The following is a 25,401-nucleotide window of genomic DNA, read 5'->3' as shown; positions in this document are numbered from 1 at the left end:
GACTTCACCCGGAGTTTATCCTCCAGACCCCCTCCTCAGCTAGTATGAGTGAGCTGATTTGAGAACGCAGCAGGATATAATCAGGAGAATTCACAAGCCAATAGGAGGGGGAGCGACGTTTATTCCCTGTGATCACTGCACGACCATAGACTGTCTGCACGCCACCTCTACCATCCCTGTGCTCTAATGAAACTGCTGCATTATGTTTCCTGTTCTCCAGTATGTTCTTCTCCACTCTTTACTTCAGATAGAGATTCTGTTGAACTACATGTAGCATTGATATAAAGACAAATACTCTCATTATAGCATCTTGTAGTGGACTCTGTTACCCCCCCCCCCCCCCCCCCCCCCCTTCTGACAGGGATAGTCTCCTGCTGTGAGGAGCATGTGTTAACAGCCATGTCAGGAGAATCTCCGGAGCAGTCCTCCTGAAATAATCTACATATTATCTGGAATGCAGAATGTGAAAACAGCTTTTGTCAAGTGTGTTCTAAATCATCCACCGTCAGTCCACTGCCTTTCCATCCTCTCCTGAGTGCAAAAGGAAAGGTTGAAATGACGCTGTAAAGGTAAGCGCAATAGAGACAGACAAAGCGGATAAATCCGGACTTGCATAAAGCTTTTGGCTTCAATAGCCACTGAAGCCTTAGCTTCACAAAGAGACCAAACATTGCATCAGACAAAAACAATCAAATCTGTGTGACCTGTTGAGGGTGAACCTTTGTCATATAGAGAAAATCTTCAAACTGAAATTCTATGTTTCCATGCACATGTTGTTGGAGGAAGTACATTTACACAAAGGCAGTTTGCTTTCCAGCGAAATAAGAATAACGATTTCTTACAGGAGGATAACAGCAATGTGCAGCACTAACACAAAAAATAAACACCAGCGTGAGAAGGGGAAAAGACATTCTTTCCTCCAGTTCCTTTTTGACGCGCCCTGCCCTACACTGCAGAATGTGAATCTGGACACCCTTTCCTGGGCTGATCCCTCAGGACCCACAGCCCTTTCCAGCTCCACATAGGAAGCCCTTATGCATTATGCATCACCATCCGAGCCTATTTTGGAGCAGAGAAGTGAAAAAAAAAAATGAAAAAAAATGAGAGAAACACAGAGCTTCCTGGGCTCCTGCAATCGGTCCCACAGTTGCTCATGTTTCTGTGGAAAACGAGGTCTCGTTCCGACCGTACGGAATTACCAAGAGGAAGGCATGAAATATTTAGCATTGTCATCCCCTTCCTCCCCCTTTTTCTGTTTTCCAACTCAAACTTCTTGAGGGAGAAAAGTCAAGAAAAGCAAAGTGAGTGTGCTCTCTCTGTATGATTATCTGGATGCGTGAGGATGCACGACTACATGGATCGGGGGAGGTCAGGATCGTAAGGATTTCCCCTCAGGGGGACAGGATGACACATGCAGAGGTGGAACATGGGATTTGATTTATGCTTCCTGGAAGTGGTGAGGGGAATGGGCTCGGGTGCTGGGCCAGTTGGGTCGAAGCAGGTGTGTGGAGGAGTGATGAGGATCAGGCGCTGTGAGGCATTTAGCATGCAACCACAGGTGAGCGTGTTCAGAGCACGCATACAACGATGAAGAGATAAGAGTGCACAGGACACTGCTTTTTTCACCAGGGTGTTTGTATTAAGCTGTATACACATACAGGGTGACCTTGACACTGAATATGGCTGTTAGAATATGTCTGTGACACCTGAACGGAGCTCGTTCATTGGCTCAAGGCTGTCCAAACCGCAGACCTGTTATTTCCTACTCTCCAAAGTGAATTTACTGAAAGCATAAAACATGGACTGGATCTCACCTTCTTTCCTCCTCCGTCTGACATTGTAAAGGTTTATGAGTAGAGAAATGTCACTTTCTGTGCATGTGTAGGCATGCATTCCTTCTGTAAGTGAAATGTCCTCCAACATGGCTACTTTTCATCTTTGCACGGACGCATGTAGCACCATTGCTGAGCCACTACTTTCCACTAGAAAGGCTTCCATAAGGAGGATAAAAGCAAAAAAATCATTCAATTGTGTGGGAACACAGGGGCCCATTTCTATTCTCTCTGGGACATCAAAGCACACAGCAAGACGCTGCACTATTAGATTCCAAGGGTTGGATGAAAACACATGACTAATACATCTACTCTCTGCTGAAATCCATGATGAGGGTTTCATAACACAACGCAGACTCCTCTCGGTCATTTGTCTCCTCGGAGGACTGTGATTAATCTAACCTTTGATGTCTTGAAACAACAGGGAGGAAGAGATGGTAGAGATGGGGGGGGGGACGCATTGGGGAGCTGCATGGGGATGTAAAGACTTTGTTAAGCGCTGCTTTGAATGGCACGCTAATGAAGCAAATTGAATTGAATCAAACAGGATATTGAGAGACTGTATTGGGGAGAGTGACACAGCATGAAAGCACAATACAACTCTCAGAGGGAGAAACGTGGCGCGGAGGAGAAGGGGAGTAGGAGCTCAGGATTACATCTCAGCCTGTCGACTGCTGGAGAAGACACACTTTTAAAATGAAATGCAGTGCCATGTTCACATTTACTGTCATGTAAAAAAATGGACGTGCTGAATCGAAGCCAAAGTTGTGACGCACGGACGTATGACCAGCGTGTTTGGTGTGTTATAGGGCGCAGGAAGTGCCATTAGGTGTGAATTAGGCAGAATCAAAATAAATCTGCTGTCATGCATTATTAAAACTAATCTATTTGCATTTGCATATGTTTACGATGAGTTGTGAACGTGTGCAAACAAGCGAGCGAGTGGATTCAGGTCCTTTTACTTTATGGATTTCTTTTCATTTCTTAATCATTAATTTTCACTTCCGAAATTAAGCGTTTCTTCTTCTTTATGCCTCTTTTAGAATCCTCTCTTTAACTTCTTCTTCACTTGATCTTAACTCACCCGAGGAAAGCAACAAACCTGAGTGAACAGATTTTACACCGAGCTGTTCCCAGATGGCTCTGTGTCATCTTAACTTTGATCACAATATAACATGCAGTACTTCTTTCCTCAGAGCTCAGAGACTGTTGCTGCCTCTCTTTACATGAGGCACTCAAGAGTCATACATGTGTGCAGCAACAGCGCCCCCGTGTGGTGAAACGAACATGAACATGTCACCCTCAGGTTGAGTTTAGGTGGAGCTGGAGAAACATTTCAGGATGTCAAAATGTTTGTCAGTGGTGTCAATCATCCTTGATTTAGATTTTTACTCAATTTGTAATAATTTGAACAACCACAAAAGTGTTGTGAGTGTTGTATTCAAGACCACATTAAACAAGACCAAGACCCGAGACCAGAGTGCTCCTAGACAGAGACCAAGACCAAGGCAGGGCAAGACCGAGACAAGACCAAGACATTTAGGGACCGAGACCGAGACAAGACCAAGACATTTAGGGATCCAGATTGAGTCAAGCCAGTAATGATGTGGAAAAATAGCCTGGCAGTGGTGGTCTTGACCGGGGGGATCCTTCAAGATTCTGTCATTTGTAAATTTGATTGGGGACTGGTTAAAGTGTTTCACATCTTGCAAATTTGTTTCTTAAAATGTGAAAGACAAACAAATTAGTTTGAGAGTGGGGAAGTGAAAAGTGGCTGTAGCACAGGAACAACTGTTGTTCAGTGAATAAATAAATAAACAGTTGTGGTGACTGAAAGAATGTTTGTGGTTTGACGAGTTTGTCAAAGAAGCTGTTCCTTGGTCTGTTTGTCCGAGTGCGTATAGCTCTGAGTCTGCCTGAGGGAAGGGTGGTGAACATACAGTGTCCGGGGGGGAGATGTGTGTCTTTTCTGATGGAAGAGGCTCGCTTATGGAGGCGGCTCGAGTGGATGTCTCTGTCGGATCCACTGAGCTGTTTTAATGATCCGTTCAAGATCCTTCTTTTGTGCTGTAGTGCAGCTAGAGTACCAGACAGTACAGCCGTACCTCAGGTCCTCTAAGAGGTGCACTCCCAGAAACCAAAAGCTGGCGTCACGTACCACCTGTTCCTCGTTTATATGCAGATTATTGTGGAGTGTTTTTTTTGTTTCTTTCTCTAGTGAATTATCATCTCCTTGGTTTTCTTTGGGTTGATGTGCAGGTTGTTGCTTTTCCACCACATAGAGAATGTTTGGACCTCCTCTCTGTAGTTCCGCCTCGTTGTGGTTGGAGATCAGTCCTGCAATGGTGGTGTCGTCTGCACATTTGAAGAAGGTGTTGGAGCTGTGGGTGGGTGGGCATTCATCGACCCGGTAACGTCAGCACAGCGGCATCCTGGGAGAAAGAACGTTGCGCGCTGTAAACGAACACAGGTCATCATTTAGCCATGAGCTTTCTGTGTCTGAAATACCAACATTATTTTCCCCTGTTCGGGACGTTGTCGTCTGTGTGCAGGAAGGAAAACTTCTCACAAGGACGAAGCTCCGAGCTAAACGACAACACGCTCCTACTGAACTAGCTGCCAGAGAGCGCGGCGCTGCAGACACCGGAGACCCGGGTGCAGCTCACGTTAGCTCGGCAGACAAAAGAAGAGACGCTCCATACAAACAGCCGGCTTGATTTAAAACACTGCATGCTCAGTTTATATTTGCCACAGCACAGATGAACAAAGACTGATATATTTGACGGTACAGAGAAAGCTGGAGGAGATTTTCCTTGTACATGTTCAGAATATAATTTTGAAAAGAGACAATGTTCTGCTTTGTCAACAGGGGGGGCGCCAAAATCAACACAAACTGAAGGTTCCTTACAGGAGCCTAGGCATATTTCAAGACTCTTCAACATTTAAATAAACATGATGCTCAGTCACATGACTTGATAAATGGAAACATTAGTCTTTGTTAACACATTGTGATAAAGAGATGTGAGGAAGAGGACTGCAGTCAGAAACTTTAATCTCAGGTGAGAGATAACTTTCACTGTCATGACAGACACCGATCGCTTTTGACCTTCGACCCTACAGAAACGCCTTCATTGACACATGAATAAGCGTCAGTGTCAGATAGAGTGCTGAAGAGCTGCAGTTGTGTAACCTTATCATGACTGCAGCGTTTTGTACTCACTTCAGCTCCTATGAAAGAGATCCAGAGAGCAAACAGTATTGATCACAGCTGCTGTTAAGAGACGTGCTCTATCGATGTCTCAGATGAAGAACAGATACGGCTTTTTGGTGGGGAATTTAAGATCAATATTACTTAAATTGTGGTCCTGAGGTGAGATACTACATAGCCAGGAGCTTTTGCAGAAAACATTTAACACAGAAAAACATGAGTTTAAAGACAAAAATGCACAGCCGTCGCTCGGATAAAGTGGCTCCAAACATCGACATCAGACAAGCATGAGACATTTCTGCAAAAAACAAATCTCTCCTTCAGCCTGGAAAGTGTTGCTTTGTGGTTGGAAGAGCCAAAACAACTCCCTCCCTGACATGCAACCCGGAGAGGAATGTTTCAACTGCAGGGCCAAAAAGTAAAGATCTTGAAGAGATTACTGCTGTGCATGAACAGCACTCATCTCTGTCCCTGCTCCCCTCCATCCTCCATCTAGTCCATCACAATAGAATGGTTAATTGCAGACGCTGGTGTGCAGGGAGGAAATGGAAACTGGAAAAAAAGGGGCAGCAGACTCTTTAAGTGCATCTTAGTCTGTGTGCCTGAGTGCAGCCTTAAAGCACAAACGTATGAAACATAATATGCATATCCCTGTAGGTTAATATGATGTTATTATAAAAATCAAGAAACAGCAAGCTAGTGTGTTTTGTGCAGTGGAGTGTGGGCAAAGTACAATTCAAACTGAACTTTATATCCCATACACTGTCCTGAGAGAATTATCAGGCGGACCCTGTCCTTTTGCACACATACACGTATACACACAGTGTGCACAGCATAAAGGGGTGGGCCGTTGAACTGTCTCTCTCTCAGTGCAACAAACAAACCTGAAGGTAAACTCCTGCCTCCGCTCACACAGCGTACACAAATATGCCTGCAGACTACAATGGACGTTGGGAGCTGGTGAGCAACGACAACTTCGAGGAGGTCATGAAGGCCCTCGGTGAGTTTTGCTCTTATGGCCCGGTGTCGTGCATGAAGGCGTAGAAAAGAGAGAGTGTGGCTTGTAGCCCTGAGAGAAAAACAAGAGTTAATTAAAGAGTTGCATTTAGAGATGCAGCCGGGGAGAAAGGAGAGGTCTGAGGAGAGAATGTGGCATGAGTGTGACAGACTGAGTAAAAGAGAGAGAGAGAAGAAAAAGAGGACCGCTGTGGCGCTGCTTCATTTCCTCATTGAGCTGCTGTCAAGCCGAGTTAACCTCCACTCTGTGAGCGTCTGTCGTCTGTTACCACGCCAAATAAATATTGATTCGAGCCTTTTTTGCATTTTCATCCTCCTTATCCGCGAAGAAAAAAAAGGAAGACGGATTCCATTCCTGGATCAGGCATCTGGCCAGCTCGCCACTTAGAAAAAAAGAGAAAAGGGAGAGAAAGAGAGAGAGAGAGAGAGCGAGCACCATACAGCGCTGTGCTCTCCTCCTTTTGGCGCATCATTGATCAGGCCCCAGAAACACTTTCATTATTCACGACTCTATCTGAAATTCATAAAACAACCCGAGTACACTCAGCTCACACTAAATCCGGGAAATCCTGAATGCCTCTGCCTCATTTCCATCGAGCGGGGAGGGAAATGACATCCTTATGGAAATGGGTCAAAAATATTATTTAGATGGGTAAATATAGGGGCCTCATCTGTAAGAGTGATGGGAAGAAATTGAATTTTCACTTTAAAGCAAATGGGATATGAAAATCTAAACGGTCGGGGGGTGGTGTGGCTCTCTCTGGCAGGGGCCCGGCGCTGAACGGGGGGAGGAGAAACTCATTTAGGGCAATTCTGACTGGGAGCAAGGTCATTTTTAAAGGGTAAATGAGACTGTCAGAATCCCCAGTAGGAGAGGAATCATAATAAGTGTCCTGTGGTGTCATGTGTGTCTGTGGAGATGTGCTCGGAATATACTCTGCAAAAGTCAAACTCAGCTTCAAACCAGAATGGGAAAACTCACAATGCTTCCCCCTGACATTAACATCATTCTTTCTAATCTATATATGCAGATATTGACTTTGCCACCAGAAAGATAGCGTCCCACCTGCACCAGACAAAGGTCATAGTCCAGAACGGAGATAAGTTTGAAACAAAGACCCTGAGCACCTTCAGAAACTACGAGGTCAACTTCACCATAGGCGAGGAGTTCGAGGAGCAGACGAAGGGCCTGGACAACCGAAAAGTCAAGGTGGGGTTTTTTCATTTGACTCGTTCTCCCATTGGCTGGGCGTTTGAATTCTTTAGATATTCTTGAGAGTGGTGATGACCTTGTCGTTGCATCGTCAGACGCTGGTGGTCTGGGATGGAGACAAGCTGGTGTGTGTGCAGAAGGGCGAGAAGGACAATCGTGGCTGGAAACACTGGATCGAGGGAGACATGCTCCACCTGGTGAGAGAAAGAGGGACGGGATGAGGTAGAGTGGTAAACGTTTGGGAGATGAAATGTTCCTGTGTGATCAAAGCAGCAGCAGTAGCTTCCTAATGTAACGCTCTGAAAGTACTCTTTTTAAATAATATTTAAACAGCAATGAGAGTAAAGGAAGAACACCTTATCTCTGTAATTGCATGATGAAATCTGTCTTAATCCTTGATTAGAACAAACAATAAAAAAAGAGACAATAAACCTCTATCTAGATGTAATCTCTGCCAAATTATGTAACCTGGAGAGGCATCTGTTGCATCATGTTGAACCCGCAGTCTAAAGGTGTCTTCTCTTTTAGGAGATCACAGTCCTCGACAAAGTCTGCCATCAAGTTTTTAAGAAGGCCCAGTGAGATCAGGAGGACCGTCATCTGCACAAAACTGTCCCTTGTGTAACCTGCCTATTTATACTGTAACTGTGAAGACCTTTAATAAAATCATTGTAACACCATTTGTTCTGTTCTATTGTCAATCGATCAATCTTTATTTGTACAGCTCCTCAAGACACTTAACAAAAAAAGCAGGTAAATGACCGTACTCTGTTATGTTAAGGACAATGGAAATAGTCAAGGTAAATGGATTTGAGCTTGTATATTTCTTTTCTAGTCTTCTGACTACTTAATGCACTTTTACACCGCAGGTCACACCTACACATTCACACACAGAGGATGCTATGTGAAGTGACCTTCAGTAAAAACTAATCCCATTTATACTCATACACCACCAACGAAGCAGCGGGAGCAATTCAGGATAAAGTGTCTCGCCCAAGGACAGATCGGACATGTGGGGATCGAGCCCCCGACCTCCCGGTTGAGAGACGACTGACTCTAACTGATCCACAGCTGCCCCTATCTACAAATCTACAAAGACCCAACATTAGGTAGTTAGATACGGAAGAGGATTATGGCCACACATTTAAAAAAAATAGAGTTCTGACTTTAAACTCAGAATTCTTAGTTTAAAGTCAGAATTCTGACTTTAAACTCAGAATTCTGACTTTATTCTCAGAATTCTGACTTTATTCTCAGAATTCTGACTTTAAACTAAGAATTCTGACTTTAAACTCAGAATTCTGACTTTATTCTCAGAATTCTGACTTTATTCTCAGAATTCTGACTTTATTCTCAGAATTCTGACTTTAAACTAAGAATTCTGACTTTATTCTCAGAATTCTGACTTTATTCTCAGAATTCTGACTTTAAACTAAGAATTCTGACTTTAAACTCAGAATTCTGACTTTATTCTCAGAATTCTGACTTTATTCTCAGAATTCTGACTTTATTCTCAGAATTCTGACTTTAAACTAAGAATTCTGACTTTAAACTCAGAATTCTGACTTTAAACTAAGAATTCTGACTTTATTCTCAGAATTCTGACTTTATTCTCAGAATTCTGACTTTAAACTAAGAATTCTGACTTTAAACTAAGAATTCTGACTTTATTCTCAGAATTCTGACTTTAAACTAAGAATTCTGACTTTATTCTCAGAATTCTGACTTTAAACTCAGAATTCTGACTTTATTCTCAGAATTCTGACTTTATTCTCAGAATTCTGACTTTAAACTAAGAATTCTGACTTTATTCTCAGAATTCTGACTTTAAACTAAGAATTCTGACTTTATTCTCAGAATTCTGACTTTATTCTCAGAATTCTGACTTTAAACTAAGAATTCTGACTTTAAACTAAGAATTCTGACTTTAAACTAAGAATTCTGACTTTATTCTCAGAATTCTGACTTTAAACTAAGAATTCTGACTTTATTCTCAGAATTCTGACTTTATTCTCAGAATTCTGACTTTAAACTAAGAATTCTGACTTTAAACTAAGAATTCTGACTTTATTCTCAGAATTCTGACTTTAAACTAAGAATTCTGACTTTATTCTCAGAATTCTGACTTTAAACTAAGAATTCTGACTTTATTCTCAGAATTCTGACTTTAAACTAAGAATTCTGACTTTAAACTAAGAATTCTGACTTTATTCTCAGAATTCTGACTCTTTTCACCACATTTACATTCAGTTCTTTAGTTGAATGTTGATGAAGCCCCTTATTCCATATAGGTAAAAAGAGATAGGGTAAATAACAGTATTTTGACAATGTTACAAAGCATTTTATTATCATTCATATTGGACACAAATGTAAGAAAGATATTAGTCCGCTGGCATTAATATTGAAGGAAGTGTGTGGACAATTATGAAATGCAAAATGAATAACATTCAGTCCTGCACAGTGACTATCCACCGGAGTTGGTCCTTACAGGTACCCGTTGTTCTGATTTTAAAGTCAGAACTCTATTTTTTTTTTATGTGTGGCCCTAATCCTCTTCTGTAAGTTAGAACTCCAGAAATAACATCCAAAATGTGCAAGGCACATCCCAGCTCATGTTGGAGGAATTGTGGAACCCATGTGGCTAATCATACCCACATTTTCTGGTCATTTCCGAAACTAAGCTTGTTCTGGAGAGAAGTATTTGATGCACTGAAAGAGGTCTTCCAAAAGGACATTCCACAATACAATCTGGTGATACTTGGAGTGACGCCTGTTGGCCTGAATGGGATGGTCAAAAAGTACTTGTTTAATATCTTATTCACAGTGGCCCTGAAGTGCATCACCATACGCTGGAGAAGAAGAAAAATATACTCACTGATTATTTGAATGTCATGAAGGTGTTTTTAGATCATTGTCAATTTACATGCAATATGAAGCTACGAGCTAACAAAAGAGCGCTAACATTAGAATGCTAACACAACAATGCAGGACACAGGTGATAGCAGCTCGAGAAAAGGACAATTTAGTCTTAGTGGTGTTTAATTATGGTGCGTTCTAATTCATAACTCCTTCGTGTGAACATGAGTGGGTTGGAGGTGTGTCCTGGAGGAGAGTGGAGGTTTCAGAATAGCAGAGGTGTAACCAAACAGCAGTTTGGTTTGGTTTCATACTGGTGCTCAAGGGCGACATCTACTGGATCATAAAGTCACACATTCTGCCTTTAAAGATTAAGCCAAGTACACACACAGCCGGTTCAGTGAAACTGTGAATGGTTCATTAAATCTGTAATGGTTTCTGGTTGTGAGGTTATTATTTTCATACAACAGTCGAGTCTCCCTCAGTTCTTGTCCCCACAGAGCAGATGATACGATTATATTACATGTTTAGGCTTCACAAAAAGCCCCCAAAAACTTCTTTCTGAACCCTCACATCCACCGTATAGGCTAAATATAGAAATCTCTGTAGGCCTAATTAAAGTTTTTATGTTATATTAAAAAGAATCCGGGATATTCGCACATATTTATGTAAAGACAGACGCTCTACACTGCAAAAAACACACAAAATACATGTTGATAAAGTCAGATTTTAAAATTTTCTGGGAGTTCTTCAGTTCAAGTTTGCCTAGAAATTGTCATTTTAATCCACTGACATATAATTTGCCTTAGACAAACGGCTGGGGTCAACAAGCCAAAAGTAAAATTAGTTTTGTTCAAGCGTCGTTTGCGGGTTTTGTAGTGTTTTTTACAGTGTAGCAGGAGACTTCGCAGGTACAACATGTTCTGCGTCTCTGCCGGATCTCGAGCTGCTCCCACAGGAAGCGCTGGAGGATCCACGTCGCCAAAAGAAGCTGCGTCAAGTAACACAGCGGCAGTGAGAGCACAACCGGGGAAGGGAGCTCGTGGTTTTCAAAATAAAAGTTTTGAATTTGCCTTAAACTATAAAGGGAAAATGATCTTTGAAATAATGTAAGTATGTACAAGATACGATATCTTCGTGGGTTTTTCGAGGATTTTATTTCATTGTCTTTTGTGTGGGGTTTCTGATGTACATCTGGTGCTTGTTTTACTGATTTGATTTCTTTATCTTATTCATGATTGTTCAAATGTAACTTTCAAATCTAACATTCCTGTGTTTCCTGTGATTTAAGATTCATGTAATGTTGTTAAAACTATTTACCAGACAGGTACACAGCATCATCAAGATGTAAAACTTCAAATAAAAGCTCATCCTAATTTAAGGCCTAGTCCCTTTTTACTAGTCGGGTGTCACGTTTTGACCAATAAAAGCAGCTCTCAATGAAAGGACCCTTTGCATTTATTGTTGAAATAGTTTGCAGATAAGAACAATAAGTAGAAAAGCAGTACAGCAGTCTTACAAAGCAAGGTGCTGCTTGTCAACAGGCAGGGCAGGCAACTGCTTGGGAACACTTAACACTTAAACACTAAACCACAGCAGTAGCTCTAAATGTGCAGAAGGAAACCTCCCTAATGGGGCCCCATCTGACAGCACTTACATACATCACTCCTGGGAAAACCACAGTCCGTCAGTGAAGGAAAATGAAGATGACTTATCTGTGTGGGAGAGAAAACTTAAACAGGAAAAGCGTCGGGACACTGATAGATATAAAAGTGGTTTGCAGGACCCCCAATTAATTTTTGCCTATAGGGACCCAACAGACTAGAGTCGCCACTGATCCAAATTGTGTACACTGTTATATATTCTTTCTGGTGAAACTTTACAATGATGTAGTCTTTCCCATCTTTACTGTGCACAGGTTTGGTCTGAAAATAATTGAAAGCCTGTCAGGTATCGAAGCCTGTCCCAAATAAAGGCCGGGAATTTTCACAGACTGAATAAAATAACAGCCTGGCTGAAGATAGATGTTATGTACATATACACGTGTGAAAAGGGGATCAATTAAATCAAATACAAATTCTGTAAAAAAGCACAAAACTGTTAAATATGATGTCCAAGCAGAGAAAACATAAGGTGCATGTGTAAGTGTACAAGGAGGGAGACAGCTTTTGTTGTGAAAATAAAAACCGGAAGTGGTTCTGTTCTCGTCGGTGCACGCGTCGTAACAAAACGTTCACGATTGTTGTGTACAGGAGAAGCTCGACGAGTGCAGCAGAGAGGCCGGTCTCTAACTCTGCAGAGACCAAGTGACGTCCAGACATGGTAGGCAGAACAAACAAAGTTAAAACTATAACTTTGTTTGTTTGTGTTTTCGCTGTGTGGTTGTTGTCTCGTCAGCGGCACGCGGGTCTGTCTGCGTGCTACAACTACAGACAAACTTTTACCTCCATTCATAACATCGGCTGTCGTGTAGGAGGTGCATGCTGCTAACACACTGTGTGTACCAACAGACTTTTAACAAGCGTAGATGTTATGATCGGAACATTTCAGACCTGCAGAGAAAGGTCACACTTACTTCTACACATTAGACCGTTTTTAAAAAAGTGTTTCAACATTGCTCCCTCTGAAAGCAGACCATGAAAACGCCACATCTGCTCACTTGATGTGATGTGAGTTGAAGGGTCCAAGTCTGTCTGACTCAGGCATGCATATCAAATAAGGAATGGGCAGTAGCCTATCAGCAGACACACCCCCCTCACCAACAAGCTCCGGAACCGGAAAAACGACCGAATCCGGTTTTTTACAAATGTGTCTGCTCTACGTAGTTTAAAGTGTCTGGCTACAACTAACCCCTGCTACATTTTAAACGAAATACAGAAATATGACATTAAAGGACCAATCAGTGAGATGTGTAGTGAGTGAAATGATAAAGTGACCTTACTATATGATCAGACATTAAGGAAACATGCTATGTTGAAGTGCTGGCTTCTCTGACAACAATGCAGCAGTCAGTATGTCCTCCTTCTAACTTTAGATTCTGGTCCTGAATAGTCTGGATTTGTTTGGACCAGAGAAGGTAGGCGGTTTTAAGACACCCCCACACAGCCGTTTTGGACGCCCCTCAGTTTGCCAGATATGAGAGCAGTTATCAGGTCAAACCAACAGGTGTTGCAGAGATGGAAGCGGGCAAGAGAACTGGTTCAGATAGAAGTGATTGTACCCGACCTAAAAAGCCTCTGCATGTTTCTAATAAGCTCCACGAGCAGAAACGTGCTCAAACTAGGATCAATATTGGAGATGATTTTGAAAAATGGAGAGAGGTTAGAACACAGAAAGGTTTACAGACCGATGCAGAACTGGATAAACACTGAAGCTACGACTACCTTCTTGAAGGACACAGACTCACCAAATGGAAATGGATTCTGTTCAACAATCCACCCTAGAATGTCTTCCCGAGTATTTAGCCTCACAGGTTTGCTCCTTCTGTATTCATGCACAGGTCTAAGGTGCCCTGGTAACCCCACCCAGGGGTGTTACCCCACAGTGGTTACAACTTTAACCCTAAACCAGGCTGATGATTCTCTGAATGAGTGTTTCTACGATCTTCTGTCTATCTTTTAATGTAATAATCTGTCGTTCTTCTGTTTTTCAGCCTCTGCGGTTGGATATAAAGCGGAAGCTGACCGCTCGGTCAGACCGGGTGAAGAGCGTGGATCTGCACCCCACTGAGCCGTGGATGGTGGTTAGCCTGTACAGCGGCACAGTGGTGGTCTGGAACCATGAGTCACAGGTCATTATCAAAATGTTCCACATTCCTCTAATCGCCCTTTGTTCTGTCTGTATCACCGCTGTTTGTTATCTGCTGTGAGCTCAGTTTGTGAAGTGTTTGTCTGATTTGAACCCTGCATGTTTAGACGATGGTGAAGACCTTCGAGCTGTGCGACCTGCCCGTCAGAGTGGCCAAGTTTGTCGCCAGGAAACACTGGGTCATCACGGGAGCAGTAAGTACTCTACCTAAGTTGATACTCTAATATTTGTGTGTGTTCTAGATAGTCGTCCTCAGTGTCTCCCTGTAGTCTCAGTGATGTAAAAGAAGAACACTGCTGCATCTTTGAATGTCTCATTTCACTTTAACAAACTCTCAGACAGCTCAGCTGACGAGTCCAAAGTCATATTCACCTTATGACATCACACATTGACCTTATGACATCACACATTGACCTTTGTTACTGCTCCTTTGAGCTGTTTGATGTCACTTTGGGATCCCTAACCACTTCCTGTTTCTGTGCTGAACATCCTGTCCTAACCTTCACTCTACAGGAAGGGACTTACTGTATTTCAAAATAAAAGCACGGTTGAATTCAAACAGCATATCTGACACTGGACTGGTGTGGGGAGCTCAAATGTTCTCACCTGTCATAATGTTTCAAATATGAGACAGCCATAAAATAACCGCCATGTGACTATTCTGAACGGGTGTGTTCACCTTTACCGATGGTGACCATCGTCGGCTAAATCCAAGAGGCAACCTCAGTGTTGAAGAATGACGGGACTGCAGAAGCGCAACAACTGCAGTTCCTCCGGTGTCCACTTGAGGCTGGCTGCAAAAATTAATAACAAATGAATTAGTTGTTGAGTTCTTAAATTGGCTCTAATGTTTCCAACTGTTTTCAAAGCAAGAGAAATCTGTAATTTTATAGTTGCAAGGGGCAGTGACTCGTCGTTACGGCCGCCGTAACAGACACGACATGGTTATCGTTGCCAAGGAAACACCGGATGTCAGGCTTCATAATGCCTCTTAAGAAACCAAAGGGTGACGTCACTGAGACCTCTGTCCATGTTTTGTACTATGGTTAAATCTGAGGTTTTATGTGTTTTGTTGTTTACAGTTTAAATGACCTTGTGAATGTTTGTATCTGTCCCCAGGATGACATGCTGATCCGTGTGTTCAATTATAACACTCTGGAGAGGGTTCACATGTTTGAGGCTCACGCTGACTACATCCGCTGCATCGCTGTCCACCCCACACAGCCCTACATCCTCACCAGCAGCGGTAAGGAAGAACTACTTCCTCACATTAGCACATAAAGCCAGTGTGTGAAATGTTGTATCACACTGTGTGTGTGTTTTCAGATGACATGTTGATCAAGCTGTGGGACTGGGACAGGAAGTGGTCGTGTAGCCAAGTCTTTGAGGGACACACGCACTACGTCATGGAGATTGTCATAAACCCCAAAGACAACAACCAGTTTGCCAGCGCCTCCCTGGATAGAACCATTAAAGTACACACACACACACACACACACACACACACACACACACACACACACACACACACACACACACACACACACACACACACACACACACACACACACACACACACACACACACACACACACTGTTACAGCCAGACACACCAGTGCTCATGGGAAACGTAGTCTTAGCCTAAAACATCGATCACACTTGAGATAAAAGTGTTGAATCATCTCAATAAACACCTCAGTTGCTTACAGTATTTCCTAAATCACAACACCTCAGTGATATAAACACGGCTTCGTTCTGCTCGCTCTAGGTTTGGCAGCTTGGCTCCAAGACTCCCAACTTCACTCTGGAGGGCCACGAGAAGGGCGTGAACTGCATCGACTACTACAGCGGAGGAGATAAACCCTACCTCATATCAGGAGCTGACGACCGTCTGGTCAAGATCTGGGACTATCAGGTACCAGACACAGAATGAAAAGCTCCAGGCTGAAGCCATCGGACCTCATTGTGTTTAGTTTAATGAATCTTAATCTGCGGCTGTTTTCTGTAACAGGACACAAAGGCAGTAACTTTAAGTCATGATTGAACGTCTCTCGCTTTCAGAACAAAACCTGTGTTCAGACTCTGGAGGGTCACGCCCAGAATGTCACCTGCGTCCGTTTCCACCCGGCGCTGCCGATCATCCTCACAGGTTCTGAGGACGGTAGGTTCAAGCAAAACAAACAGAGCAAAGCGGCCTGTGGTTTCAAATGGCTGCAGTTCATTGCTTCAATATAATAATAACGACCTCTTGGCTGTTTCGATAGGCACCGTTCGAGTTTGGCACTCCAACACCTACCGACTGGAGAACACGCTGAACTACGGCATGGAGAGGGTGTGGTGTATCTGTGGCCAGTCGGGCTCCAACAGTGTGGCTCTGGGCTATGATGAAGGCAGCATCATCATCAAGGTGAACTAAGCTGCTATCTACTTTATCTACCAGGGCGCTGTCTTCGTCTTAGCTCACCTGTTGAAACCAGAAGTTTTTCCACATCTACATTCTCTATGTTTCACTTCTTCCCCCCCCCCCACCTCTCTGTCTCAGCTGGGTCGGGAGGAGCCGGCCATGTCCATGGACTCCAGTGGGAAGGTCATGTGGGCTCGCCACTCTGAGGTGCAGCAGGCCAACCTGAAGGCCATGGGAGAGGCCGAGGTCAGGGACGGTGAGAGGCTCTCGCTGGGTTTCAAAGACATGGGGAGCTGCGAGATCTACCCGCAGACCATCCAGCACAGCCCCAACGGGAGGTAAGATGTGCGCTGAGGGTGCAAAATGTTTTTCCCTTTTCTCCTTCTTCCTGTATCACTGCTTTTTGTAAACAGCATTCATTTTAATTTACTGGTTTGAGCTACTGAAAAAGAAAAAAATTGGTGCATGCTTGATGATTCTTGTATCGCCTCAAAATGAAACATCTATCCGTCTTTTGTTCTCAGATTTGTGGTGGTGTGTGGAGATGGGGAGTACATCATTTACACCGCCGTGGCCCTGAGGAACAAGAGCTTTGGCTCAGCTCAAGAGTTCGTATGGGCACACGACTCCTCGCAGTAAGTGCTGAATATTAAACTTTGGAGAGTTGGACCCTTTCCACACTTTCAGAATACTTTTTGAGTTTGCTGAATTGTACACCATAGCCGGAAGAAGATTGGCTAAGCTCAGTGTCATTTCTTTCCGTAGGTACGCCACCAGAGAAGGCAACAGCATGGTTAAAATATTTAAGAACTTTAAAGAGAAGAAGACTTTCAAGCCGGACTTTGGGGCTGACGGTGAGCTGCGTTTCTTTCTCTTTTTTTACATTTTTATTGTACTTCATAATGTGAACAATTTTAAACTGAGTGCTCTATATTATTCACAACGCTGCACTACTTTTCCTTTTTGAAATACACACGCACACACGTATTATAAGCAGTTCATACTTGTCCTATTTCTTTTGTAAATTGTATAATTGTCTGTGTTTCTCTACGTCTGTGGTACCAACTTGTTATTGTCTTATTGTTAAATATGAAATGGTTGGGTGAACAGTTGAAACTGTGCATGCCTGTTTTTAATGCTAATGCATCCCGCCTGCCTGCAGGTATCTTTGGCGGCTTCTTCCTGGGAGTGAGGTCAAACAGTGGCCTGGCCTTCTACGACTGGGAGAGCGCAGAGCTGATCCGCCGCATCGAGATCCAACCCAAACATGTGAGGGCTGCTGTCTTTGGATCGTACTTCTCCAGCAGTCCATCAGTCGGCGTCTCATAATCTGTTATCCCTCCGTCTGTAGATCTTCTGGTCCGACTCTGGCGAGCTTGTGTGTATTGCTACAAGTGAGTCTTTCTTCGTGCTGCGCTTCCTGTCGGAGAAAGTGGCGGCAGCTCAGGAGTCCAAGGAAGCGATCACAGAGGATGGGATAGAGGACGCCTTTGAGGTCAGTGCCCTATAGCAGTGTATTTATGTTGAGAGGATTGAAAGACGCGATGAAGAGCAGAAAATGTTTTAGTCCTTTTGTCATTGTGTCCCCAGGTCCTGGGGGAGGTCTCAGAGGTGGTCAAAACAGGGGTCTGGGTTGGAGACTGCTTCATCTACACCAGCTCTCTGAACAGATTAAACTATTATGTCGGGGGAGAAATCATCACCATCGCTCACCTGGACAGGTATGATCCATGTCGAGCATCTCGTACCTCATTGGCTGTGCCTCAAACCAGAAAACACATTTTGAATTATTATGGTTTTCTTTTGCATGCTTTGCGCTCCTTTCTCTTGTTATTCATTTCTAAAATAGGAAATACCGTAAATGATCTTTCTTATGTGCAGGACCATGTACCTGCTGGGCTACATCCCCAAGGATGACCGCCTCTACCTGGGAGACAAGGAGCTGAACATCATCAGCTACTCCCTGCTGCTCTCGGTGCTGGAATACCAGACGGCCGTCATGAGGAGGGACTTCAACACTGCAGACAAGGTTCTCCCCACGATCCCCAAGGAGCAGAGGATCAGGGTCGCCCACTTTTTGGAGAAACAGGTATGTGCGCCCAGCAGCTTTTCTGCAGCTCCGTGCTTTTCTGACTGCTCGAACAGACCATGAATTCTGGATTTGGATGAATGCATAATTTAGAACATCAGGCAGCCAGATGGAGAAAAACCTCTTGGCCATTTTCTTGTGTGTTTCTTTAAAGAGAAAAACAAAATTGGTTTTGCTTCTCACGCAGTCTCGCATTCATACTTTCACATGTCCTGTCTTCCATTCTTGGCGACTGTGCTTTACATAGAAACAGTTGAGAGCGTAGAGCGGAGAACAACATGTTTCAAGCTCTTCATTGTGTTCCCCCGTGTTGTGTAGGGCTTCAGACAGCAGGCCCTGGCTGTGTCCACGGACCCAGAACACAAGTTTGAGCTGGCTCTGCAGCTTGGGGAGGTCAAGACAGCTTACCAGCTGGCCTTGGAGGCTGAGGTCAGAACACACACACACACACACACACACACACACACACACACACACACACACACACACACACACACACACACACACACACACACACACACACACACACACACACACACACACACTTACTGAATACTGACTCTCTCTGAATGTACTTCATTTTGTCATCATGCATTTGGTCCACAGAAATATTATCCTGAGCATGCTAATGTGCTGATTAGCACTAGACACAGCACAGCTGAGGCAGATGATGTCATTAGTTTTGCAGATATTTGGTCATATTTAAAATATTTGAACAAACGTAAAGTTTGAGCTGTTGATGGTGCGAGACGAAAAAGTCAGAAACCACCAGTGAAATCACAATTTCATCCGAGGGGGGGTACCAATATCTGGATTCAGGTTTTTTTGCCTTTATCAGATAGGCAGCAGGAGAGAGAGAGTGGGGGACGACATGCAGCAAAGGGCCGAGGTCGGAATCGAACCCATGGCCACTGCAACAAGGACTATAGCCTCTGTATATGGGATGCACAACCTAACCGCTAGGCTGTACGGCACCCTGGTTTAGTAGACTTATGAACAGGTTTTTTTGTGCATGTCCAAATAGTGCTGATGCTGAATGCCCTAACGTCAGCCTCTCTCTGCTCGATTCTTCTGCCTTATACTCTAAAGCTGAAATAGATGTCTGAATATGAAAGTCAGCTGAAACTGTGTAGAACATCTCCTTGTCCAGAGCATCCTCTGCACTCATGGATTCTATCTTTTGTTGTATTTTTTGTGTAGCTTTGTTTGGGGGCGATAAGGAAGATAAAAAGTTGAATTAGCCTGTTGTGCGTCTTGGTCTGCAGCTAGTGCTCTTTTTTATTTTTTTCATTTGTTGGATTAATAATGTTTGTATTGTACAGAAATAATAAACAGTGACTTTTGGGTGTGTAGTTACGGTTCATGCTGCTCCTCTTGTGATAATCCTCTCTCATGTCTCTTTGGCACCGGGACACTCGGCGGCTCCAGTCCGAGCAGAAATGGAAGCAGTTGGCAGAGCTGGCCACGACAAAGTGCCAGTTTAGCCTGGCCCAGGAGTGTCTGCACCAAGCTCAGGATTACGGGGGATTATTGTTGTTGGCCACCGCCTCGGGCAACGCCAACATGGTTGGAAAATTGGCAGAGGGGGCGGAGAGGGATGGGAAGACCAACGTGGCCTTCCTCACCTACTTCATGCAGGGACGGTGAGTGAAGCAAGAGGAAGAGGAGCGGGGAATTTCTGCTTAAATTTCAGTGTAACATGAAACCTCTCTTTTTCTAATCAAAACTCTTTTTTGTTTGCACAGATTGGAAAAATGTCTGGAGCTTCTCATCAAAACAGATCGGTTGCCAGAAGCTGCGTTTCTGGCAAGGACCTATCTGCCCAGCCATGTGACAAGGTGACGTTGTTTTTAACGAGTGCACGACATGTGCCGGCTGTTGTAATCCAGTGCACTGACTTTCCGTGTGTGCGCTAATCCTATTATCATATATGTCCGTCGTACGCAGTTTGTCTGTAATGTGTATTAAATACCTGCTTTCTTCCTCAAAGGCAAAGGACGAAAAAGTCCAACCTGACTTTAGTAAAAGAGATGATGTTCTATACATATATATTTGTGTGTATTTACACTATGCGTCATCTATAATCTCTATACTCGTTCGCCCCTCCAGGGTGGTGAAGCTGTGGAAGGAGAGTCTGTCCAAGGTCAACCAGAAGGCGGCAGATGCTCTGGCTGACCCCTCCCAGTACAGCAACCTGTTCCCCGGCCTCCAGCAAGCCCTGCTGGCTGAGCAGTACCTGAAGGAGACTCACATCGGGGTCAGACCTGCTGTAGAATACCCACTCATCATGGTCAGTGGAAGTCCCAGGAACTATACCTTAAAAAACCTGAATAAGCTGAGGAGTTATTTTATCCTGAACTGTGTCCCAAACGAGGTTGTTGCTGCAGATGTTGTTAAATAAAAGAGTCTGTTTTTGAGCTCATCTGGACTTTCTTTCTCTGTTCTCCAGCCGAATGAGGACCGTAATGTTCTGGAGGAATCTTCAGGATTTCAGCCCACAGGAGAGCTCGCTGACCTAGAGGTGAGGACAGAAACCTGTACCTCTTGTAACACAGTAAAAGAGTCCACTCCTTTAAACTGACCCATTGACCAGCCACAATGGAAATTACAAACTTGAGATTTAAAATTAGAAATTTAGCGGATAAAATGTAATCGTTTGACAAACCATTTTTACAGGACTTTATGGGTATTTTTACTCAAGGAAAATGTCCAAAACTCCTTCAACTATTGACAAGAAAAATATTCACAAGCAAGCGTGTATTGTATGCAGGTCGATTTGTGAAACGTTATCCTACCTTGAATTGTAATCCTACATTTTCTGGAAACAGGAAGCTGTGACGAACATGAGCATCATGGTAGCAGCAGTGACAGAGGCTGCCCCTGCTGAGACGGAAGTGGAGACAGAGGCTGCAGCTGAAGAAATAGAAAAGGTGACGGAGGAGTTACCTGAAGAAACGGCAGCAGTTGAAGAACCCATTTCAATAAAAGAGGAGATTATTGATCCTGTTTTACAAGCAGCAGCAGAAGAAGAAGCATCCCCCCCAGCAGCAGCATCCCCCCTGCCTGTCGATGTAACAGAACAGCATGTTGAACCAAAACAGGCCGACTCTGTATCTTGTGTGGAGGACAACATCATCACTCCTTTAGAGGAGGAGTTAGTCTCTGTGGATGAAGACATGTTGGACTCCATCCCCAAAGAGTCAGAGATGGTGCAGTCCAGTCCTGTTGATGTCGGATCGTTAGCTGAGACAGATGTTCAGGAAGTTTCTACAGCAGCTGACATCTGTGTTTCTGACACACCAGCATCAGAAGCCATCGTAATAGAGGATGCCCTGGTTAGCACCGGTCTAACAAATGATAAAGATGATCTAGAAGCTTTAGCTCCTGGGATAAAGCCTGCTGGTGAAGCTACAGGGATCACCTCAGAAGAAGCGGCGACCCTCACAGATACAGCAGCAGAGGAGACCGTCACAGAATCGTCACTTGTAGCAGTGGAGGAGCTCATCAGCTTTGGAAACACAGACAATCCAGAGCCAGATCTGCCTGCCCCAGTCCAAACGTTTCCAGATTTGGCCCTTGATCCTCTGCAAAACCTTCTCGAAGACGCTATGCCAGTATTAATGCCAGTGCCGGCAGAAGAACCAAAGCAGGAAGAACAAATCCCAGCACTCCTGGTTCAGCTAGAGGACAACCTGGAGCCCGCTGAGCCGGAGGTTTTAACCCCAGTAGTGGCTCCCGCAGAGAACAGAGCAAAGGAGGAGGCGGCAAGTCCTGAGGGAGCTGAGGAACCAGCAGAGGACCTCGAGGATGAGATGGTTGATGAGGTAAACGTCATTAACTATGGAATCAGTTTCATCATGAAATAAAACAAATACCGTATTTTCCGCACTATAAGGCGCACCGGATTATAAGGCGCATAGAATAGAACGTGTTTACAACTGAACAAGGCTGGGAGATATTGTGAATATATAAATATAAATACGTATAAAACGTAACGTATAAAATTACAAAAACAAAAGTACATAAGACGATTTCCCCAAATAATAAATTATTTCTTTGATGTTTCTCTTAACTCTCAAAACGTAGTTTTATACGTAGTGCATTCACAATAACTCAACGTTGTTCAAACGTTAATGTGCATATTCACAATATCTCCCAGCCTTGTTCAGTTGTAAACACATAAAAGAAATACAGTCTGATACCGCTAATTCAAACGTTAGTGCAGGGGTGCCCAAACAGTCGATCGCGATCGACAGGTAGATCGCTGACTGATTCTCAGTCGATCGCGAGATGTTTTGTCAATATAAAATACAACTGTAAAATAGAAAAGTGATTTCAATTTCATCTCATTGCACTGTTTCCCACACACGATACCTGTGTTGGGAGCCCAAGTATACTTCCGACCTGTGTGTATTAAATTTTTCATTTATTCATGAAATTGCTGCGTGCATGAGAGAGCGAGAGAGAGAGAGCGCGCGCAAGAGAGAGAGTGCAGGCATGCGCAAGGACGTGCAGGTAAAACCGGGGGGGTAAATGTTTTACAAAAAAGTCATATATAGAAACTATGCTACAAGTATTAAGCGCATTTGATGTAGCTGCAGCTACTTTTCTCTGCTCCTCTCTGCTGTCATGACTGTGAGCATCGCGGGGGACGAGACACACCAACATACAGCACACACACACACACACACACACACACACACACACACACACACACACACACACACACACACACACACACACACTGGAGCGCCAGCCACCACGCGAACCTTTTTACTTTTAGTGCTACAGCACACAGTTGATCCGTGATCCGTACGGACCGAGGTGGGAACACACGTGACCCGGTCAAACAGTCGGTTGGACTTTACTCCGTTCACTCTCACCGTGTCTGCAGCTAATTTAACAAAAGCAAAATCATCTCACAGCAGCCTGCTGTAGTCTGTAGTCTGCATTATTTTTTACAGAACTCTCATTTATTATTTTCTGTTTGTTGTGTGAGTATTAAATGCGTTTGTAGGCTGTTGGTAAAGGCTATGGCTCACTATGTGGACTGGTAGATCTCGGCAGACTGGTAACTTTAAAAGTAGATCTTGGTTTAAAAAAGGTTGGGCACCCCTGCGTTAGTGCATAACTCAACATTGTTCAGTTACGTATAACACATAAAGCTCACTTTTTCAGTTCATTCCCCGTCCACGAATCCCTCGAATTCTTCTTCTTCAGTGTCCGAATTGAACAGTTGGCCGAGTACGGCATCCAACATGCCCGGCTCCCTCTCGTCATTATCCGAGTCAGTGTCGCTGAGCGCCGTGTACAACCAGTATGGATCAACCAATTAACCAATTGATCCATATATAAGGCGCTCCGGATTATAAGGCGCACTGTCGTTTTTTGAGAAAATTAAAGGCTTTTAAGTGCGCCTTATAGTGCGGAAAATACGGTAACTGTTGTGACGCTTCCTTTAATTCAACATCTCCTTTTTTTTTTTTCCCCTGCAGGGCCTAGACGATCTGGATCTGGACAACTTTGACCTGGAAGACATCGACACCTCAGATGTAAACCTGGATGAGGATTTCTTGATGGAATAGGAGGAGATATTTTAAGTTTGTAAAACACCAAAGACTCGTTTACAAAGCTGTGAACAGGCTAAAAAAAAGAATTAAAGGTCACATATTATTCAAATTCCACTTCACCATATTTGTCTAACACTAATATGTGTCTCTAGTCTGTCTACAAACCCCCCAATGATGAGAAAAGTCCATCCTCCCCGTCTTTTGCCTGCTCCACTTTTCAGAAAATGTGTGCTCAAACAGGCCGTTTGGAGATTTTCCCTTCATGACATCACAAAGGGCAGTAACCCCTCCCCCAGCTAGGTGTTTGTTCTGCCCTCTGAGTCTGCCTTCTCACTGTAAACAATAGGGCGTGGAGTGAGAAAGCCCGAGACACCCGAGCCCTTCCAGAGAGGGGGCGTGGTCAGACACAGCTCATTTACATTTAAAGGTACAGACACAGCCTGTTCTGAGCAGGGCTGAAATAGAGGGGTTTATAGACATGATCAAATACAGGATCAGAGTGGATTTAGAACAAGAAACTTCACATGTTTTGAGGAGCTCTGAGACTTATTTAAACTGGTTGAAGAGGAGGAGAATATGTGACCTTTAAGTTAAGGTAGTGTGGGACCAAACTGTTCAAACGCTAACCTCCATTCAGTTGATTCCAGATGGTGTTACTTAAAGGCCAAGTTAATGTTAAAGGGAACATAAGGAGAACAATTGGGTGTTTGTTTGTGATTTTTAGAAGGATTGAACTGTTGTAATACTTCACCCATCATGAAGTGACGGTCAGAGCACGCCTTCAGTCTGTGATATGTGCCTTGTTTCTCTCTGCTTCACCAGCTGAAAAATAATTAAGATTTCACCTTAGTACCTCGGATCCTTCCTATACCTCAGTTTACCACCGCTGTTGACCAGGGTGTCTTTCATCCATCTATCTCTTCACATTCCTGCTGGATTAGAACAGTATTTTTGATCAATTGGATCAGGGAAAAGGCTGCCTGTGTCTTCTTAACGCCATGCCTCTTTTTGTTATAAAATGACTGTATTAGACAGAGATTCTGAAGAAGCTAAAGGTTTCAACAAGCCCTTTTTTTGGTGAGTCTTTTACCGCTTCTCTGTTTTGAATGTCTTAATAGGTCGCTTTTTTGCGACATACAGGTAAGGATGCTCTCAGACACATCGTGAGTGATGTATCCCGGAAACGGGGTTTCAGGGTCTCCACGACAGATGCATATTTACTTCTTACACCTGGAATCGACTCATGCTTTTACTTTATCAGAGATAACCTGGTTAGGACATCAGAATATTTCTGTTACAAGTGCCTTAACAAGAGTGTGTTTTTCTGAAATGATGGAAGGTACTGTGTGAACTCAAACAAGTGACTAAAATCATCTTTTATCCAGTTTGTCTCACTTTTTAACTC

General features: G+C 43.7%; 2 protein-coding genes across 2 annotated transcripts; both read left to right on the top strand.

The window, feature by feature from the left end:
* Window positions 1-5,880: 5,880 nt before the first annotated feature.
* On the top strand, window positions 5,881-7,950 carry LOC109986272 (retinol-binding protein 2). Its single transcript, XM_020636864.3, has 4 exons — window positions 5,881-6,040; window positions 7,089-7,267; window positions 7,366-7,467; window positions 7,799-7,950. The coding sequence occupies exons 1-4, from the start codon at window positions 5,968-5,970 to the stop codon at window positions 7,850-7,852; spliced, it is 408 nt and encodes a 135-aa protein (XP_020492520.1). The 5' UTR covers window positions 5,881-5,967; the 3' UTR covers window positions 7,853-7,950.
* A 4,391-nt stretch (window positions 7,951-12,341) lies between these two features.
* On the top strand, window positions 12,342-25,380 carry LOC109986262 (coatomer subunit beta'-like). Its single transcript, XM_020636851.3, has 22 exons — window positions 12,342-12,448; window positions 13,779-13,916; window positions 14,041-14,127; window positions 15,053-15,179; window positions 15,260-15,408; window positions 15,702-15,848; window positions 15,995-16,094; window positions 16,198-16,340; window positions 16,476-16,675; window positions 16,862-16,972; window positions 17,103-17,191; window positions 17,500-17,606; window positions 17,689-17,832; window positions 17,928-18,058; window positions 18,219-18,426; window positions 18,745-18,855; window positions 19,855-20,069; window positions 20,172-20,264; window positions 20,536-20,716; window positions 20,876-20,947; window positions 21,255-22,250; window positions 23,922-25,380. The coding sequence occupies exons 1-22, from the start codon at window positions 12,446-12,448 to the stop codon at window positions 24,009-24,011; spliced, it is 3,642 nt and encodes a 1,213-aa protein (XP_020492507.2). The 5' UTR covers window positions 12,342-12,445; the 3' UTR covers window positions 24,012-25,380.
* Window positions 25,381-25,401: the final 21 nt, after the last annotated feature.

Source organism: Labrus bergylta, chromosome 11 (assembly GCF_963930695.1).
Source record: "Labrus bergylta chromosome 11, fLabBer1.1, whole genome shotgun sequence".
In the NCBI taxonomy this organism is placed as follows: Eukaryota; Metazoa; Chordata; class Actinopteri; order Labriformes; family Labridae; genus Labrus; species Labrus bergylta.
The sequence above is the reverse complement of the archived record's forward strand: the minus strand, read 5'-3'. Positions and strand labels throughout refer to the sequence as shown.

Coding starts and splice junctions, on each gene's coding strand:
- LOC109986262 (XM_020636851.3), top strand. Junction 16,341..16,475: donor AAGGCAGCATCATCATCAAG/GTGAACTAAGCT, acceptor TCTCTGTCTCAG/CTGGGTCGGGAGGAGCCGGC. Junction 18,856..19,854: donor AGCTGGCCTTGGAGGCTGAG/GTCAGAACACAC, acceptor CGGCGGCTCCAG/TCCGAGCAGAAATGGAAGCA.
- LOC109986272 (XM_020636864.3), top strand. CDS start 5,968: ATGCCTGCAGACTACAATGGACGTTGGGAGCTGGTGAGCAACGACAAC. Junction 6,041..7,088: donor GGAGGTCATGAAGGCCCTCG/GTGAGTTTTGCT, acceptor CTATATATGCAG/ATATTGACTTTGCCACCAGA. Junction 7,468..7,798: donor AGGGAGACATGCTCCACCTG/GTGAGAGAAAGA, acceptor CTTCTCTTTTAG/GAGATCACAGTCCTCGACAA.